The sequence below is a fragment of the Dermacentor silvarum genome, chromosome 3, assembly GCF_013339745.2.
Source record: "Dermacentor silvarum isolate Dsil-2018 chromosome 3, BIME_Dsil_1.4, whole genome shotgun sequence".
NCBI classification, from domain to species: domain Eukaryota; kingdom Metazoa; phylum Arthropoda; class Arachnida; order Ixodida; family Ixodidae; genus Dermacentor; species Dermacentor silvarum.
In genome coordinates, this window is record NC_051156.1 from 14,473,283 (window position 1) to 14,492,532 (window position 19,250).

Consider the following 19,250-nt stretch of genomic DNA (forward strand, 5'->3'; position numbering starts at 1 on the left):
CGAAGGAGTGTATAAACGTTTCCGTAGGCTGAAGCCAAACTAGGCGACTGGACCGGACCTCATTCTTTATATTGTTACGGGGAGAATATATATAGAATCTTTGATGGACGTGCGGGGTACGCTCGCTACAACACCGGGAACTGGATCTTCGCAGCGGACGGCGCGTTGCTGCCACCACAATGACCGACCAAGCGACCCAGTGTGACCAAGACCCGTCACCGGTCATTCTCTTGCACCCTCGTGATCCCGGGACATTCAACGGCACTAGCGGCGTGGACGTCAATGCATGGCTGGCAATGTATGAGCGCGTCAGCCGCACTAACAAGTGGGACCCGACCATAATGCTGGCGAATCTCATCTTCTATTTGCGGGGCACTGCGCTACTCTGGTTCGAGACGCATGAGGCAGATCTGACGAGTTGGGACGTCTGTAAGCAGAAATTACGCGATCTATTTGGGAGACCTATCGCACGACAACTAGCGGCCAAGCAGGAGCTCGCAGTTCGTGCTCAGACGTCTACGGAGCCGTACATCTCGTATATTCAGGACGTGTTGTCTCTGTGCAACAAGGTCGACAAGGACATGCCTGAAGTGGACAAAGTGGGCCACGTACTGAAAGGCATAGCCGACGACGCATTCAATCTGCTACTGTGTAAGAACTGCTCAACGGTGGAGTCGGTCATCGCTGAATGTCGTCGTTTTGAGCTGGCCAAAAGTCAACGTATCACTCACCGCTTCGACCGACTTCCTAATAAGGCTGCCACGTCCTCCTGCGAAGGTTTAGCCACGCTTCGGCAAGCGCAAGCTCCAGAAAACGTCACCAGGATCGTCCGTCGAGAACTCGAGGCCATGGCACCCGTTACACCTCATGACGGTATGCAAAGCAACAACCTGGCTCCGATTTCGCTAATTCAGGCCGTGGTTCGCCAAGAGGTCGCGAATATGGGCATTTTACCCCGCACCTCCACCAAAGATGTTACGGGGAGAATATATATAGAATGGATATATTTACAGGGTAAGGCGCACAACGCTGCAGCAATCGTTCAGGGGAGCGCGTGCACACCAGAAAAACCACCCGTCGTCGTCGTCATCGTCCAAGCACCGACCACAGGATCGCCGCTCGTGACAATATATATATATATATATATATATATATATATATATATATATATATATATATATATTTTTTGAATACTTGTACCTCCGTCATTGCTGATACCATGTTGTTTTGCTTAGACCTTCCCTTAGTTCCGGTTAGCTTCCTTGGTACTTGAAGATCGCAAATGTCGTCCCGGTTCATGAGGTAGGTCCTTATAAATTTGCACAAAATTACAAACTTATATATCTAACTAGCGCATGTTGCAAGGAATTGGAACATGCATGATATTCAAGCATTTTTCACCACTTAAAGACAAATAATTTCTTCAACCGTGCTCAACACGGTATCCGCGCGGGCTGTTCCAGTGTCACGCAGCTGTTTGAACTTTCCCATGCCATTTCTGCTTCTTTTAATTTTAGAAAACAAATAGATTGCGTTCTCTTAGACTTTAAAACGGGACCCGACACTGTTCCGCGCTCACAGTTGCCCCTAAAGAAGTCAAGCCTTCCCGATTCCGTGCTCGGCTGGGTGCCCACTTATTTATCAGGTCGCTCACAAAAGGTGGTCATAAACTGCTCGGAATCATACTTTGCGGCTATCACTTCAGGATTCCCACAATGGTCCGTTGTAGAACCTGCTTTATTTGACGTAAGTATAAATATTTTGGTTAAACGCAGATGATTGCGTCCTTTATGGGGACATAGAAAATGATGATGATTCTTCTTATCTGGCTTACTTTGATAGAATTCTCGATTGGCGCAAGTAATGGCACATGACCCTCAATACCGCGAAATGTAATCACAATCACTTCAGCAAAAAGCGAGGTGACATTTGTTTGCAACTATGATCAAGCAATCGCAACGAAAAAGTAGATTATGCATTATGCAAAATACCTTGGGGCTTTTCTTTTCTCATCAGACATTAAGTAAAAAAAAAACGTGGAGTACATCATCTTAAGAGCAGCACATCTCCTCAACATTATTAAAAGAAATTTTATGGAAGCTCCACTTGAAATTAAACAAATTCTATATTTTTTTAACCTGTGTTCGATACTCGAATATGCTTCTTTGGTCTGCGAGCCGCACACTAAAGTCCTCAATAATACCTTGGAGACAAAACAAAAATCGATCCGTACGCTTTGTGACTAATTCCAATTGTTACGATATATCAGTGTCAAACATTTAAGGTGATCTGTGTCCTCGGAAACTGAAACTTCAACGCACCTTTACCAGGTGTTCATACTTAAAACAGATTGACTGTGGGGAGTTGGCGAGTGATCGGAAATCGTTACCTTAATCCTCCCACGCACATATCTAAAAGTGACAACGGTAAGAAAGTCCGAAACTATTCATGATGCACATTTACATTTCACGCGTCATTTTTTTCTACATGCAATTGCAGAGTGGAGCGACCAGCCCGATACTGGTACGTCCGCGCCTAGTGAAATGTTTGCCGCTGCGCTCTGGCAGTCCTTGCGCACAGCTCATCATGACTTGTAACTGTGTGCATTGATTGTTTGTATGTCGCTGTAATCACGCTATGCACCGTATCTATACTTTCGTACCTACCGATGCGTCTATCATGCGTTTACATTTCTTTATGTAAAAAAAAAAAAGTTGTGACTCTGTATTGTGTTATACTAGAAGAATGCCAGCAAATTTGAAAAAAGAAAAAATCGAAAAGCAGACAAAGACAACGCGACAGGAAGGTCTGGTATGTCTGCTTCTCGAGTTTATTTTCTATTTCAAGTTTTCTGGCGTTCTCCTAGTATAACCATGCACCAACTTGCCCAACATGCCACTCTAATGAACTTGTTCCCGGTCTAAACCCACCCCTACAATAATGCCACGGCGTGAATGTAGGTATGCAAATAAATAAAAAATAATAATGGTAGGCGACCCTAATTTTTGCCTTGAGTGTCACTTAGTAGCACTTGCACCCCGGTAATCAGTGATCTCTAATTAATTCTAATTATTCCAGACGCTTCAGTAACTCAACTTGTAACTAAACTTCTGCTCTGATATCATGTTCATAATGAAACCCATGAATTTTGTACTGCATTATTTGTTATCTGTCTTTTCTGATTTATTTTGAATTTCAGCCGTCTCAGGAGTTGAGTGCTTCGCAAGAAACAAGAGTGTCACTCGATGGTCGTGCCACTATAAAGGGGAGGTGTAACTGGCTTTAGTTTTTTGTCAGGACATTTCTTTCAGCAATCGACCTCGCATTGTACCATATGGCGTACGGTTTATGTAAACGACCATCTTTGTTTCAGCCGGAATGAATACTTCTTCCATGAGAATTCATTCCCTCGAACTTGAGAGTTATTTTTTTTTTTTTGCAGCAGCAGCAGCAGGCAGCAGAAGCAAGCTCATAAAGAGGGATTAAAAAAAAACCCTGCAGACGCAAGAAAGTTGAATCATATTACGCAATTGTTTGAAGACCTAAACCATACCGAGCTTCATAAAAGAGCCCATCTGATTGCTAGGCACTATCGATGAAAGTGGGGCATTCGTGCCGCTGTGAAACGTACGGGTGTTCTTATGGAAATAAGAGGCACTTTACGTGATTACCCAAGCTGCCGCGATTTTCCATTCGGCTTAATATCCGTTTTTGCTTGCTAATGCAGATAACTAAATCTAGACCGTCAAGTAACGGACACTATAGCGAAGACGCGGAATCACCTCGCAGCCAAATCATTTTGCCTAGAAAATGTGTCAGCTCTGTTTGGCTCTGCGAGGATGCAAAAATGGCTTCTCAAATGTACGACGCATCACAATTAAGTTTCTGCGTGCCAACATGAGCAACGTTCCGTGGAATGTTTCCAAGCAGCTAAGCTTACCAAGCACCGCCTTACGGATACGCGCTTTGTCAACCCTAGCGCATTTGTTGAAGGCGTTTGAGTCGTACAGCCGCCTTCGATCGCGTGGTGAACGCTGCTGTGTGCGCGCGCGAATCACTTGTTTTTTTTTTTTTTCCTACTGCATTTCTTGTTTCTTTTGCGCACGCTTCCTCCTCCCCCAGGGCAGGGTATCGAAACGATATGCAAACTCCCTGTCCTTGCTTTGCTTTCTTTATACCTCTCTGTATCTCTTGAGTCCTGGTCCACTTAGACGCCAGCCCAAGATGCTCTAAAAACACAAGTATTTTCTTTTGCTTTTTTTTAAGCGTTGGGATAGTGTGAAAGACTAGTTGTTGTCAAGCGCCTTCCTCGTGTTTGTGCAGGCAGATTTTTGTAATACTTTCTATTTGTTTCTCCCCATTTTTTTAACCTTTTCATCTTTGTTGGTGAGGAGCAAGCACCACAATTACTCATAGTGGTTAGCCTCTCTGCCTTTCATTTCTTATTCTCTCTCTCTCGTAATGCATGAATTTGATGTGCAGCGTGGCCACGTATGATGCGTATTCTCATACGAAATCTAGGGAAGCAGCTGGTATTGTTATAAAAAGGCAACTCGACAGCCATTCCGAGATTAACATACGACTCTCTGACATATATTACCACCAGCATAACGCGCCATAGAGGTCGCGTTATACAAATCCGACCGCGACAAATTCGACACGTGACATTCCCTGCAGGACAATGGCTGTTACGCCCATATAATGTCAGCGCTCTCGTGTATAATATAGCTTACACTCTGGGAATACCCATGGTTTAACTTACAATTCGTGTTAAATTTCTAATAATATCTCTTTCAACACACTTAATAAACTCGTGGAACGGAGCAGAGTAAGAGAAAGAGAGCGAGAGAGACATGATAGCTTAAATGAGAAGCAGTCGTGTCCTGCGTAAGACTAGCTGAAGATCTGATGCGCTATTGCAGATTTTCGATGAAAATTACGATACACGAAATTACCCCAGAAACAAACAAACGGTCTGTACACCAACAGAGTCGCATATGCATTCAGTGGTTCATAAAGTCCTACTGGTGGTGCGTTAAAGACGTGCCCCCAAATCCAATTCAATTCAAAGTCCGATCGGTCTGTGCACTGTATAAAACACAATTATTGCCTCTGCGACAAAGGCTACGTCGCAAAATCTAAGCCCGAGCTAAGTCTGTAAAAGTAAAGAAACGCAGGCGCGAGGGTGAAACCGAAGTTTCTTCCTCCATAGATCTACTATTTCAACCACTAGTTGCTCTCTGCGGTAATGCTATCCGTAGAATCAAAGTAACAATGGCGTAGTCAACTACCCACGCCGTACGGTGAACATTTTACGAAGCACGGAACAATGCAGAAACCCCGATTGCAGCAGGTTGAGTACGTCTAGAACATATCACTGCTTATAAGCACGCACTATTAAGTTACGCGCTAGTAATGCGCGAAGGCGCGCGTTGCACATTATAAGGCTGCACTGAGCAGCAACAACAGTTGTTAGCTAGTTTACGGCTTCATATCAGCTGGCTGGCCCTCTTTTATTGCGATAGCAATTGCGTCCACACTCGAGGCGCCTTCACGCCGTCTGCGCCGCCGCCGTGGTGTCCAGCTATCGCGACTCATGGGCGACCCGCACGAGAAAGGTCAAAAGCCAGGGTGCCGAAGGGCCGCGGAAGACTGGCGCCAAAGAGAAAGCACGGCCAAAGTGAAACGCCAACTATAGAACCGCTTATATTGGGTTTGCTAGCGCTACTAGCGGTATCGTCGCAGCGGCCGCTCGTTTTCTTCCCTTGTTTTCCACTTGGCCTTTCTTTGCGCTGCTTGCGGCGCACGTTTTTCCGGGCCGTCGCTGGGTGTCAAGGTCACGGTCTTTGTACCTCTGCATGCGGCAAGCAAGCAGTAGCGTTCTTTCATCCATTAGCGCTATAAACGCGCAACCTCGCCTTGGTCATTTCTTCGCGTTTGTATTGTCTGTGCGCACACCACACAGTACAAACGTACAGCGTCCCTGAGTGGCGCAACTTCACGACGAGAATGACACTTGCTCTCTGTGTATCTTTGTTAGTATTGGCCATCTTGCTCAAAGCGGTGACACGGCCACCCAATGCGTGTTCGCGTGATTTCGGGCTTCACGGGCCCCAAAAGAGGCACGCAGGCGTTGCATGCCCTCTCGAGGAGCTAGTTTGAGACACTCTCCACTTTTCATTTTCTGGCTGCACGAAGATCTCTTTAAAGGTGAATGTAAGAATGGACAACGTATTTATCTTTCCGGTACAGGTCGGCAAGCTCACTCGCGAGTCAACTCACTCATACTTGGATTAACAGGTGTCCGACTGAGCCCGGCTCAGTGGACATTGGATAACTCCGAGTCCGAGCGAAACAGGTTGAATACAATTTTGTTGTGTGCGTCTGAGTGAGCACAGGTTGAGTAGAATTTTGGGTGAGTCTGAGTCTACTTAGCAGACCTACGGTCACCTTTAATATGAGCGGTTTCACAGCATCTTCTTGACCACCGCTCTGGGGCCCCGGACTGAGGGCGCCACGCAACACGGGGATCCACTCCTCTCTGTGCCCCATCAAAATAAAGTTTTGTCTCCCTCTCTCGGGTATCGGGGATATTAGAGTGGGCATGTGCTTTATCGTAAATGACAAGTGCACATCGCAATCACAAAGCGAAATATTTATTTTGCAACGTTAATGCGCGCTCTCGCTGCACGACACATAAATGTTATTTCTGCAGTTCCACTCTTTAGTTCCACGTTGCATTGGGTCTCGAGTATTGTGTAACTCTCCCATGCGCTGTTGACTTTCTTACACTTGTTTACAGCCACTTCAGTTTCCGCAACATTGCAATAGAATCTGCGGCGGTATACTGCAGTAACTTCATGGTTTTGTCATCATCATCATGATATGATCTTGACAATGGCAAACTAAACGACGTAAGAGGCTTGAGGAAACAAACAAATCGCAACTGGTTTCAAATCGATGCTTTCACCTAAGAGAAGCCATGTTTCGTACGGCAGTGCTCCTCATCATTTTCTTGCATACCATTTATCAGATAATAAATTTGTAAATCTGCCAAAAAGATTCATACCTTTTGCATGTACTGAACCCTTTATGTACTTTGAGGGCTTTAAGCGGAGCATATACGCGCAATACGGTGTGTTCTACTGATCCTTTGGCTTAGACTACAGATATTATGCACTAGCAGTTCAGCAGCATCACAATTTAAGACGGAGGCAACGATAACACCTTATTTAAATGTTGTTTTGGTGAAATAAATGGTGTAGAATATAGCTACGGGGAAGCAGGAAGCATATGCTGTTGACACTGATCGAGCTAAAATAAGAAATTATTGATGCGAACGCAACAAAGAAAGCAACAAGTTCACAGAGTGAGGTTCGTTCACACAGGGCAGGGGTAATCGGAGATCTGTGAGAGAACGCTTCCTTGTGTAGTTTACTTAATGAGCTATTGGCGAAGATATATGCACTAATGGCAAGTAGACACTGTTATTTATTTACTATGAGACGGTGGCTGACAACCGAAACAAATCTGGGAGGTGTTTTTTATACAGGGTGTTATTAGGTTTTACGGAATTTTTAAAAATCGCCTGTGGCAGGTAGCATAATTCTTATCGTTGAGCTGGGTTTTTGGAAAAGGCGGACATTAATAGCACGAGAAATCGAAAGACATATTGAACTACCTAACAAAAAATCACTAATTAACTTCCTTGTTAATTACTTTACGACACATTACAATTTCCGAGTTGTAGCCGGTGAGTTTACAAGACGCATCCACTTAAAATTAATTTCCAGGATGACACCAGTTTGGAGATATGCGCCATCAAACTCGCCGTAAAAATGCACTGTTGTTCCACTTAATTTTCTTTACCAAAATGCTGTTTTATACATTGAAGCACATAAGTAACTGGAACGCCCATGCATTTCGTCCCACAGTTTGGGAAATAATATCTCCCAACTGCTGTCATCCTGGAAATTCATTTCAAGAGTCTTGCAAACTAACCGGCTAAAATTTGTAAATTGCAATATGTGTCGTAAGCTAATTCACCAAGACGCTAATTAGTGATCTTTTGTTAATTAGTTGAATATGTGTTTCGATTTCTCGCGCTACTAATGTTCGCCTCTTCGAATAACCCAGCTCAACAATAAGAATTATGCTACCCGTCACAGGCGGTTTTTAAAATTCTGTATATCTTAATTTTGAACACCCGGTATGCGTGTTTCAAGCGTACAGTGTTTCTGCCAATTATTGGGAATTCATTAACTATAATAAGCACCTAACATTAATAAATACCAAATGTTTAACGTAATTGTAGTAAGCTATCCCGTCATAAGCTCTGCTACAACAAATCGCATTAAAAATATGTGAACCACGATCATCGACATTTGAAAATTGCAGCTGGGTGATACGATTCACTGCACCCAAAACGACTAATCCTTAAATGTTCCGAGAGGCTGACGGGACTATTCATGACTACGCTAAAAAATCTGTAAACATAATCATCCTCCCATTTTTTAGTAAAGTAATTGAGAAGTTCATTGTTAATCGCCTAACGAACTACCTAACAAAATTTAAACTTTTGACACCTAAACAGCTTGGTTTTCGTGCTAACTTATCAACCGAATAAGCGCTGATAAAACTAACCAACAGTATAAAGCAGTTTATGGATAATGGGCAATGGGCAGGGGCAGTATTTGTTGATTTAACTGAAGCTTTTGACACTATTACCAACTCCATTTTGTATGCTAAACTTGAATCCTTTGGAATTTGTGGGCTTGCTTTAGCACTTTTGCAAAGCTACCTTACCAACATAAGCCAGGTTGTTAGTTACGGAAGTGTTTTATCCTCTCCAATAACAACTAATGAGCGCATTCCACAAGGATCAATTTTGGGTCCTCTATTATTCCTTATCTACATTACTGACTTACCATCACCACTTAATTATTCTGACTGCATCCTCTATGTTGACGATACAACGATATTTATTAGTGATAAAGACATTAACAGTCTACTCAGAAAGTTAAATGCCGTCGTCACGAATCGTGTTTCTTGGTGTAAGCATAACTTGCTCAAAGTAAACCCTGTTAAAACAAACTTTATGTTATTTCACTCGTCCGAAAAGCGCCTACAATAACCCCTGAACTATAAAACGGTAACTGCGCCATTACTTCATCTAATTTTATTACTTTTCTAGGTGTTACATTAGACCCTCAACCTAAATTCACGTAAATTCTGTAATTAAGAATATTGCTTTCGGCATCCGCGTACTCGTTCGAACAAGACATTGTTTTCAGCTACATATGCTAAAATCACCTTACCACGCTTTCGTATCAGTCACCTTATTGTATTTCATCGTGGGGCAACAGATACCCCACACACATGACATACCTCATTCACCGCCAGAACCGGGCGATCCTAATTATTATACATAGTTGATACACTGCATCAGCACCACCAATTTTTCGCACTCTTGAAATTCTACCATTAACCTGCACATTTCAACTCAAACTAGGTCTTTTATTTATTAGAAGTAGAAACAGTGGCATTCTGAGCTACTTCCCTCAGGGCTACTTTACAATACAAGTAACATGCAGTTTTCTGAAAATAATAACCTCTTGCTTCCGAAAGTAAACACTAACTACGTAAAATGACGGTCTTTCCTGCAAATTCATTTTGGAATTCTCTGGCATAAAATATAAAATCATGCCCTTCACTTCACTGTTCCCGTCGCATTCTAAAACACTTTTTACTAACATGCGTGACGTGATATATATATATATATATATATAGACGCATTCATTGTCTGTATCGGTTTATGTTCCTAGATTATTAGCTGCTTCTACATTCATTTTGTTGTTGTGTTAGATTGTGCACTGTTGATGTGATGTAATCATTATTTTCCTGTTCCATTACTTTTATGTTTGTACTTACATGTGTATTTCAAAATAGAATTATTCTTGCTCGCTACTGTGTAATCTTCAACTGCCAGCTGTTTGATTAATTACTATTGTTATGTTTATTTGCAATTTCCTGCCATTTTCACCTCATTTTCTAATCGTATGTTCTACATTTTCATACATTTACTAACAGGAGGTCTCCCTGACATATTTTACATTGAGACCTCCTTCTGTACATTTACTCTGTAATTGTATTAATGTGTAATAATAATAATAATAATAATATAATAATAATAATAATAAATGATTTATTGATTGAAAGAACAGAGTCGCGGAAATGTGGCAGAGTTAATTAATGAAATAAATACTGTGCCACATGTTACCTACCTCGTGCAGACAATGAAAAAGAAAACTCACCTTTTGTGCTCTAAATAGTTGCACAATAAAACTGTAAAAGCTTTCTTTAAATTTCTACTATGTCTCATATTCTTGTTAGTTTTATTTTAAAAAATTGTTTTGCTTGGTAAAAGTTTTGGGCAGTTTCTTGCATAGTTAATTACAGAACAATGCTTATTTTTTTCTTCTGAATGCGTATCTTCATTTGCACCAAAATGTGATGCTTTTTGTGTATCGGTGAGTGCCAAAACGTATAACACCCTGTAAAGCTAAAAAGTGATCTGATATGTCGTTGCCCCTTTGAACACTAAATTCGTGTTGTGACGAACAAGATACAATATATTTGCATAACATATTTTGATTTCTTTACACGATATGCCCGAATCTTAGTTTAAAACTGGATCGAGCTTTACATATGTATGTACGTGCGTATGTATGTATGTATGTATGTATGTATGTATGTATGTATGTATGTATGTATGTATGTATGTATGTATGTATGTATGCATGCATGCATGTCGATCTGTCTGTCTGTCTGTATGCATGCATGCATGCATGCATATTTGTATGTATGTATGTATGTATGTATGTATGTATGTATGTATGTATGTATGTATGTATGTATGTATGTGTGTATGTATGTATGTATGTACGTATTTCAGCATGCAGGGGTTCTATACAGTCATACGCACTGTACTCCTCTTAACAATACAGGTTGCTTTTCGCAGTGTGTAGCTCGCTGGCTTCATATCACACGCGTAGCACATCGCTTTTCTCATTGTTAACGGATGTAATAGCGCCTTTCTTTTTTCCTCAACGTGCAAAAAATGACAAGCACGCATTCCTGCCAAAAAAAAAAAAAAACGCGGCGGAAGAAGTCATTAGAGGCAGAGAAATGCCCTTTTTTAACGATCAAAGGCGCAATAAAACACGAGGACGTGAAGGCTGAAAACGAGCACATGCGCACGCTTAGCCGCGCGTTTTCTTGCGCTTTTCGTCGCCGTCAAATGGATCCATATCAACTTCCCCAACTTTCCATTCCTCTGAATGAAATGCCATTTCGCTGCGTGTCCCGAGGCCACATTCCGCAGTGAACTTGTCTTCAGTACAATTCAACGCCCCACCCCCGCCTTTCTTCAGATTAAAAAAACAAAAACAGGACCTCGTTTTTTTTTCGTAACGCCTGACGACAGAATGGACCGGCTGTAGCCTTGGTAAACAATGCGCGCGCAGCTAGAGAGCCGTTTTACAAGGAGTGGCAAAATGAACAGCTTAGAGAATCAGTTAAAACTAAGTTGGCTAAGTTTTTTATCAGAAGGACATAAGCCGTGAGGTCCGTCTATATCGGTTTCGGAGTTCGAGTTCGAGGCACGGAAATGCATCGTCACGACTGCATTCCCGATCAAGTGGAGTATACTGATTTCATTATTCCTTCTGCTCAATAAAATTTCAGCTGTTATCCAGAGCTTGTATCCAAGCAGACGGTGGTCTGCTCCGGGTCAGTTGCACTTCGCTCCTCGAAGAAGCAGGACGTGTGTCGGCCTATCTTCTGAACAACACTACGCAATATGGTGAAAGCGGTTTAAAAGAATGCATCCTGCGCTCACGCATTTCTCTCTCATTTAACACTGAATTGACACTGAATTTTTAGGATGTATTTGAGAAACGTCCATGTAGCTTCGGCAGCGTTCTGTTGCAGTTTGACAACTCGAAATTTGCTTTCGACGTGTCTGAGCTTTAATTTGAATGCAGCAGCTTTGAGGACCATTTGCGTGTAAAACTAAGTTCCATTTGTTCTATGTGCTATAGTGGTGTCAGGACGTGATTAGAGCGGGTCCAAGAATGGCGTTCGCTTATGCTCCCTTGGTTATTAATGACGTTGTGGTTTTTGTCAACTAATACCCTCTGTTAACGGACACGTAATTCTCTCATTATACTCGCTATCGCCTGTAAAACAGAGGGATTTACTGAAGAATGTACAGGGGTGGTGAAAAGTTTCCAGGCTACAGCTGGGGCAAACAAGTTCACTCTCAAGCAAGTGGCGGGGCTCCTGGAATAACTTTGGCAGTCGGAAGTTGTGTGCGGTGAGAAACAGTGTCCGTTACCCTCTTCGCAAAAAACTATGAGCTTTTATAATACGATACATGACAAACCACAGGACACGAAGTCAATGTGTTCGCGCATGCTGTGGCCTGGAAACTGTTGACCACCCGTGCACATGCCTGTCAACCCTTGTGTTAAAGAAGCTCATTTTGATAAAGACAATTTTGTGAGCAGCACACGCAGAGGTATAAAATCTGGTCGTCTAAACGCGGTTTGAGTTTACGTTGGCAAGCAGCACGACAGTGTGGTATTAGCAATAAGTTCACTCGTGATATTTTTTGTCAATGTCAAGGCGTAATTGCATATAACGGCACCACATGATCGTTCGTGGAAGTAACGTGCATGGGACCTTTCTTGTCTAACACCCGGCGTGGTTTCAAAAGAGACCCAGGCCAGATGAGCGATTTGTTGCGCCATTTGGTATATGACATGATATTACTTAGGGAAATACCAGCAAAAGAGAAGAAACCCCGAAAAAGGAGAAAAAAAAAAAAACACGAGGAAGACGCAGACAAACGGACGGCATCCTTCCTGTTACTTTGTGTTTTCTTTATATAGTTCATCGTGGCTTCCTTCCCCTCTGAAGGCATTCGTCTATGTTGAAGTGGTAGCGAACGGTAAAGATAAAGAAAGCCGTTGTCTCCTATTTTAATTTTATGTAAGATAAGTAGTGAAGTACGCTGTTAAGTAGTAAAGAAATCCAAATCAGCGAAAAAATTATGCCCGACAAAATATATTTCTATTCAGGAGCGTCTAAACAGAGCTGCTAAAAGTTAGAAATTAAATTATGGTGGTTTACGTGCCACAACAACTATCTGATTATGCATGGTACACGGTACACCCTGTGTACCGTGCATTGGGTTTACATTCAAGAATCACAGACGGTCAAATTTAATCTAGAGCCCCATAGTACGACGTGCGACATAATCACGTCGTGGTCCTGGCACGAAAAACCCCACAATTTATTTTTAAAAATTTTTACGCACTAATTTGTCGTTTAAGTAATTCACCACATGAGTTACAGCAACAGGAATGTTGACACTAAATAACAGAATGTCAAGATAACTTGCCATAACTATTACACAACCGAAAAGCAAAGGTCTGAATTAAAGCGTTTTTATCAACACATACGTTTTCCATCTACAAACGCGGAGTAATAGCCTAGCGACCACGGCATCAGCAAAACATTTAAATTTCTTCTGGTACAGCAGCGCCAGGTGGAATGGCATCAATGCATTACATGGGTCGGACAGGCGGCACACACAGGTTGTACCTCGGCTGCGAAAAAAAAATCGCAATGACTTTGCTCGCGACTAGGATTATCAGAACTGATGTACGGCTAAAATTCACGCATTTGAGAATCTGCTTTGTTTTGCTTCCACCAGAAAAACAACAGAGTATCGGAAAAGCTTCAATATTTTCGCACGTAGTGCTTTGAGAATTGTGGCAGAAAACGCCTGATTGCGTTTTGATTATGGCAAGTACGCACAAGGCTAATTCAGTACTATTTGGCTGTTTATGTTGAAAATTCCACTATCCTCCACGGCTACAACGCATGGAAAACGAAAACAGAAATACCTGTTTACTCGTTCCTAAAACTGAAGGAAATGTCTCTGTTCGACTTGCTTCCTTTCTATACATTAAAAAAAAGCTGTTCCTTGATCGACGCTGATGATATTGACAGTTCCAGCCGGTCACCGCGAAAGCTGATTTGTAAGGGCGGCGTTGAAATTTTCTCCTCAACGTGATTCCGCCTTTTTACAGCGAAGCTGTTAAGGGAGAGTTCCCGCAGCATCCTGTCCGCGTCCGGAAAAATATATCATCAGCACCATTAGCTCTAGCGTCGTCTTCTTCCACAGCTGGCTCGTTGGCGCCTCTCGGTTTGCGCTGTGCCGTTAGATATCGTGCCGAGCACGAGCGCGTGCCACTGCTCCCGCGTTCGTCATCGTCGTCTGCTTCCACAGCTGGCTGCGTTGCGACTCATCATTCCAGCGTAGAATTTCCCTTCTCTTCTGTCGTCGTAATGGGGAGGCCGCGTTTACGGGGGTATGAGTCATTGCTTAAGGTGGTATGAGCCATTCATGAGCAAATGACGACGTGTCCTAATGCGTTTGAGCAACGCCGCCGCGAGCGCTCGGGAAAGATCTCGTCGTCAAAGCGCGCATCCTAGCGTGAGGGCTTCCGAAGCCCAGGCGAAACGTCAGCGAAGAGCCGCGGACCCCAAGTTGAGGGAGCGCGATGTTAAAGCCAAACGTCAGCGTCGTCTTGCCCTCCAGGAACCCGACAACGGTGGTTAACACCTTGGCAACGCTAGCGCCAACTTCCCCGGTGCAACGGCCAGGTTTCAAAGCGAGTTTCTCAACCCGAACGCTTACGATAGACATGTTCTGTTGAGTGATGCGTGGGGGCAATATTCACTACAACAGACCCACCATAGTCACAGCTTCGCTGGCTCTGAATTATCTTTTACATCACTCGTACTAGAGAGGGCTTTTACTCGCAGCGACGAATTGCGGTAAATATAATTCTATGAGTTGGACCAACGTGGAGATATTTCTACATTCTTTCGTGTCAAGTCTTTACCTCTCTGATTCTTGCCACAGTTTACTTGCCCCATTCTTGTGTGACAGTTCTCAAAGTGACTTTCTTTCCACTGGAAAACTAAGAAGGCGGAGTTTTGTACTTTTGTTCAATGGACCCAGCATTAGCCAACAAGCGCGCTTAATCCTTCGGAAGTACAAACAGCTTCATTCAGTCCTCCAAACAAACAGCAACAGTTACCGGACTTCATAAAGAACAGACCAGAGGATGGCAGTTTCTTTTTAACCTTGACGGCAGCTATCAACTATACAGCAGTACAGCAACTATACAGCAACAGTATACAGGAGGAGGAGGAGGAGGAGAGAAAGAGAAGGCAGGGATGTTAACCAGAAATGCGTCTGGTTGGCTACCCTGCTCTGGGGGACGGGAAATAGGGAATAGAAAGATGAGATAGAAAGAGGAGGGGGGGGGGAGAGGAAGGACATGGTGAGCTCGCGCACGCACGCGGAGGGCCTGGGCAATTCAAAGGCGTTCACATAGGCCAGCCGTCCTCAAGAAAGACAGCAGTGTCTTCACAGCTTTGTGGGCCGACGAGCGATGGGGACGGTCTTCAAGGAGCACCTGCACGGACAACGGTCGATCGCCAAGTCGTCGCAATGCGTTCGATAAAGTTTGTCTTTCCGACTGAAATCGATCGAAGTGACACAATAAATGTTCTATGTTCTCTTCGCTGCCGCAGACGTCGCACGTAGCACTTTCGGTCATTCCAATCAAGGCACAGTACGCCATCGTGAAAGCCACTCCCAACCACAGCCGGTATAGAAGCGATGCCTCACGTCGGTGAATCCCGGGTGGAGGTCGGAGTTGGAGCGAAGGGTTCAGTTCGTGTAGCCTGGTGCGCCTTATATTTGGGGTGTTCCACTCTGTTAAAGAGAGCTTGCGTGCCAGGTGAGGAAGCTGCCTTCCAGCGTCTGTCCTGGAAAGAGGAATGGGAACGCTGTGTTGTTCTTGATGAGACTCTCGGGCAGCTTTGTCAGCGAGATCGTTTCCACTGATCGCGCACTGGCCAGGTAGCCATTGGAAAATAATTTCGCGGCCTTTCTGTTTGACCTCGTGGTGATGTTTGACAATTTCGTACGTTAGTTGTTCGTGAGATCCACGTCGGAGAACTGCCTGCATACTTTGTAAAGCCGGTCTCGAGTCGGAAAACACGGCCCATGTACCAGGACTCTCTGCGTCTATAAATTGAAGTGCACTGCGCAGAGCCGTGAGCTCTGCAGCCGTGGACGTCGTGACATGTGAGGTCTTGAATCGCATTGTTACTCCTCTCGTCGGTATAAACACAGCACCGCCAGAACTGGTCGATGTAGTCGATCCGTCCGTATAGACTTGCACATGACTGCTGTATCTATCGTACAACAGGAGTAAGCTCCACTGTTTTAGTGCAGACGGTGATAAATCTGACTTTCTCTGAAGTCCTGGAATTCTAAGTTGGACTTCAGGACGGCACAAACACCATGAAGGAGACACGCACCTACACGCACCAGCCTGGCCGGAGGTGCGTACCCCGATGTAACCGAGGCACAACAGTATACAGCAACTATACAGCAGTATGCAGCATATGTCATACAGGTCTTGCATAAAGGTCATGCAGCATATACAACCTGCTTGGCAGCTTCAATGCGTTCTCTATGCAGCGCTTGTAGTGTTTAAGATTTCTTCCAAGGATCGCAAAATCAGTGCGTCTGTAGTATGAGTGTCACCCATTTCTGTTTTTACGTATATGTGCAGCGCGGTACGGACGAGGGACGACACGAGCGCTTACTGACAACTGAAAGTTTATTTTGATTCCTCGGCACCCTTGCAATTGTGGCACGCACCGCGTGACCTAAGTGTTTATTACATTCTCCCACGCAATAAACTCTCACTTGTCAGTCAGCGCTGGTGCCGTGCGTTCCTTGCCCCTCGTCTGTGTCGTGCTGTGCATATAGGTGAAAATGTTCCCTTACCAACTCGCCCAAATTGCTGTGTTGAACCTATTTCTTTCGCATGTTTGACAATGTTAAATGATCGTCGATCCCTATTAACCTTGAAGTCCCACAGTATATTAGAACAAAATGGAAGCACTGATTTTAAGCAGGCCGTGCCTTCAGCTTCACGAGATTTATTTTGCGCATTTTCTGAGATTTCCGATACCTGACGTGGTGGCTTTGACGTTGCGATGCTAAGCCCGAAGGCGCGCGTTCGAATCCTGGCCGCGGCGGCCACATTACGATGGGGACGAAATGCAAAAATGCTTGTGTACCATGCATTGGGTGCACGTTATGGTACCCCAGGTGGTCAGAATTAATCTGGAGTCCCCCAATACGGCGACACTCATAATCATATCTCGGTTTTGGCACGTAAAACCCAAATTAAAAAAAAATTCGATTGCTTACTACGATGTAATTAAAGGAATGGCCAACCTAGGGGGAATAAAAGGCAAGTCTACATTTTGTCGGAAACTTGTGGGCTGGCCTACGGCCCAACGAACGCATGAAAATGCCGAGAAAACTATTCATGCAGGGACACTGATCCCGCAATGGCCAGGTACACTGCACCTTGATACCTCTTCAAACACTGCCCTTCGTAAATGCGTCAGTTTCTATTAGGAGCAGCGGTCCAGAAAACTTACTCAAAGCTTCGGCATTCGCTTACTTCGGGCCTGAAAAAGTTTTGCCCAACGTTTTTCTTCGTAGTTTTTCCACTTTTTGGCTGCTGTTAAGTTCACTCGAACCAGTGAAGTATTCTGTTTAACAGTTTAAGTCTCTCACAAACGCTAGAATGACTAAATCTCGACTCATTTCGCTCAATCATACCTGCGGCAAGCTGAGCAACGCCGCCGTAGTCCACGCGGCGGCCACCATGCGGGCTGCAGTACGGCGGGCGCTGGCACGCCGCATGGGAAAACGCATGGCGGCGAATCGGTCGAACGCAATCACCACCAGTATGAAAGTGGAGAGGTACAGGGCAAACATCTGGAGGAACTTGACCAGTTTGCAGAGTGCGTCACCAGCCACCCACTGCACGGTCCACGTCCAGGCAGCCTCTGCTAACACGCAGAAGAACGTCACTAGAAGGTCGGCCACGGACAAGTGGGCGAGCAGCATGTACAGAGAAGAACGCCGACGCCGATGCGTCCATATCGACGCCAGCGTCGCCGAGTTGCCGACCAGAGACAGGGCGCCTATCACGGCGAGCACCACCACTCGCACGAGTGACGACGGCTTGAAGACGGGCGCTGAGGGCAACTCCCCGCACAACTCCGCGCACGGGGTCGGCGGCTGAGCCCACCTGGTCACATTCGAGTCCTCGAAGCTCATTGTTCCCCCAGGAACGGTCTCGGTCGAGGTGAGACCCGGCACCGCCAGCAAAATGCACATCAGCGATATCACCTATGAACGGAACGAGGTGCGAGAGGGTTTCCTCCTTCCCACGTGTGGCCGCATGCCTCCGCTACGGTCGGGCTCAACTCCCACGAGCCAGCCGACATCGCGGAGCAGTGAAACGGGAGATGCAGCTGCAACGCACGCGCCTTTGTTTTCCGGGAAGACGAAGGTCACGTAACGCCGCTTTGATGGAACCGTGGCTGGCACGTTGGTGACGGCCGTCGCCGCATGGCATGGGACGACGTCGCACGCAGAACTCAATGAGAGCGCACGGAGAGAGAAACGGAAAAACTCGAGCGATGCTCCCGAACAGAATAATGAAGGTGCGTGTGCCAGAGATGCAGTGGGCGCACACGGCGAGCCGCGCCGGGCGAAGCGCGCACACGCGAGGACCGCGAGACGCCGCCGGATCGGCCGAGCGCGCGCCGCGGTTAACGGCGGTTCGCGGTTGTGCGGAGACTCCGCCGACGGTGCTCCACCGATCGCGCTCCTCCTCGCCCTTGTACAAACCCTTCTCCTCCGCGCAGCTCCAACGGCTCACGAGCAGCGCTTCGTAGTTCGCCCTCCTAGCATTGCTGGCGCTTTCGGTGGCGTAGTACGTATGTAAATCTGCTGCCGCGGCCGACGGCGTGCAATTCACGAAGGAAAGCGCCAATCGAGCATTACTACTCGGCAGCCTATTGGCGTTTCTCGCGTACATGCAATGAATGATTGACAAAGATGTGTTTATTTATATTCCGATTTGGTCAATAGCATTCTACGTGTCTGTATCATTCAAACAGTAGCTTGCGAAGCACGAGAGAGAAGGTTTGGCGGAAGTTCCTGAAAAATGTAGCGCGCTTGAAGCAGGGGCGTAGAATGGTACAAAACAAGTATTGATAAGCCA

General features: G+C 45.0%; 1 protein-coding gene across 1 annotated transcript in view; it reads right to left on the reverse strand.

Annotated features, from left to right (window-relative positions):
* Positions 1 to 18,763, reverse strand: part of LOC119443765 (gonadotropin-releasing hormone receptor) — a 158,330-nt gene extending 139,567 nt beyond the window's left edge. Inside the window, exon 1 of the mRNA XM_037708456.2 lies at positions 17,795 to 18,763. Within this exon, the coding sequence (XP_037564384.2) occupies positions 17,795 to 18,358 (564 nt within the window). The 5' untranslated portion in view covers positions 18,359 to 18,763. The remainder of the gene's footprint in view (positions 1 to 17,794) is intronic.
* Between the last annotated feature and the right edge of the window lie 487 nt (positions 18,764 to 19,250).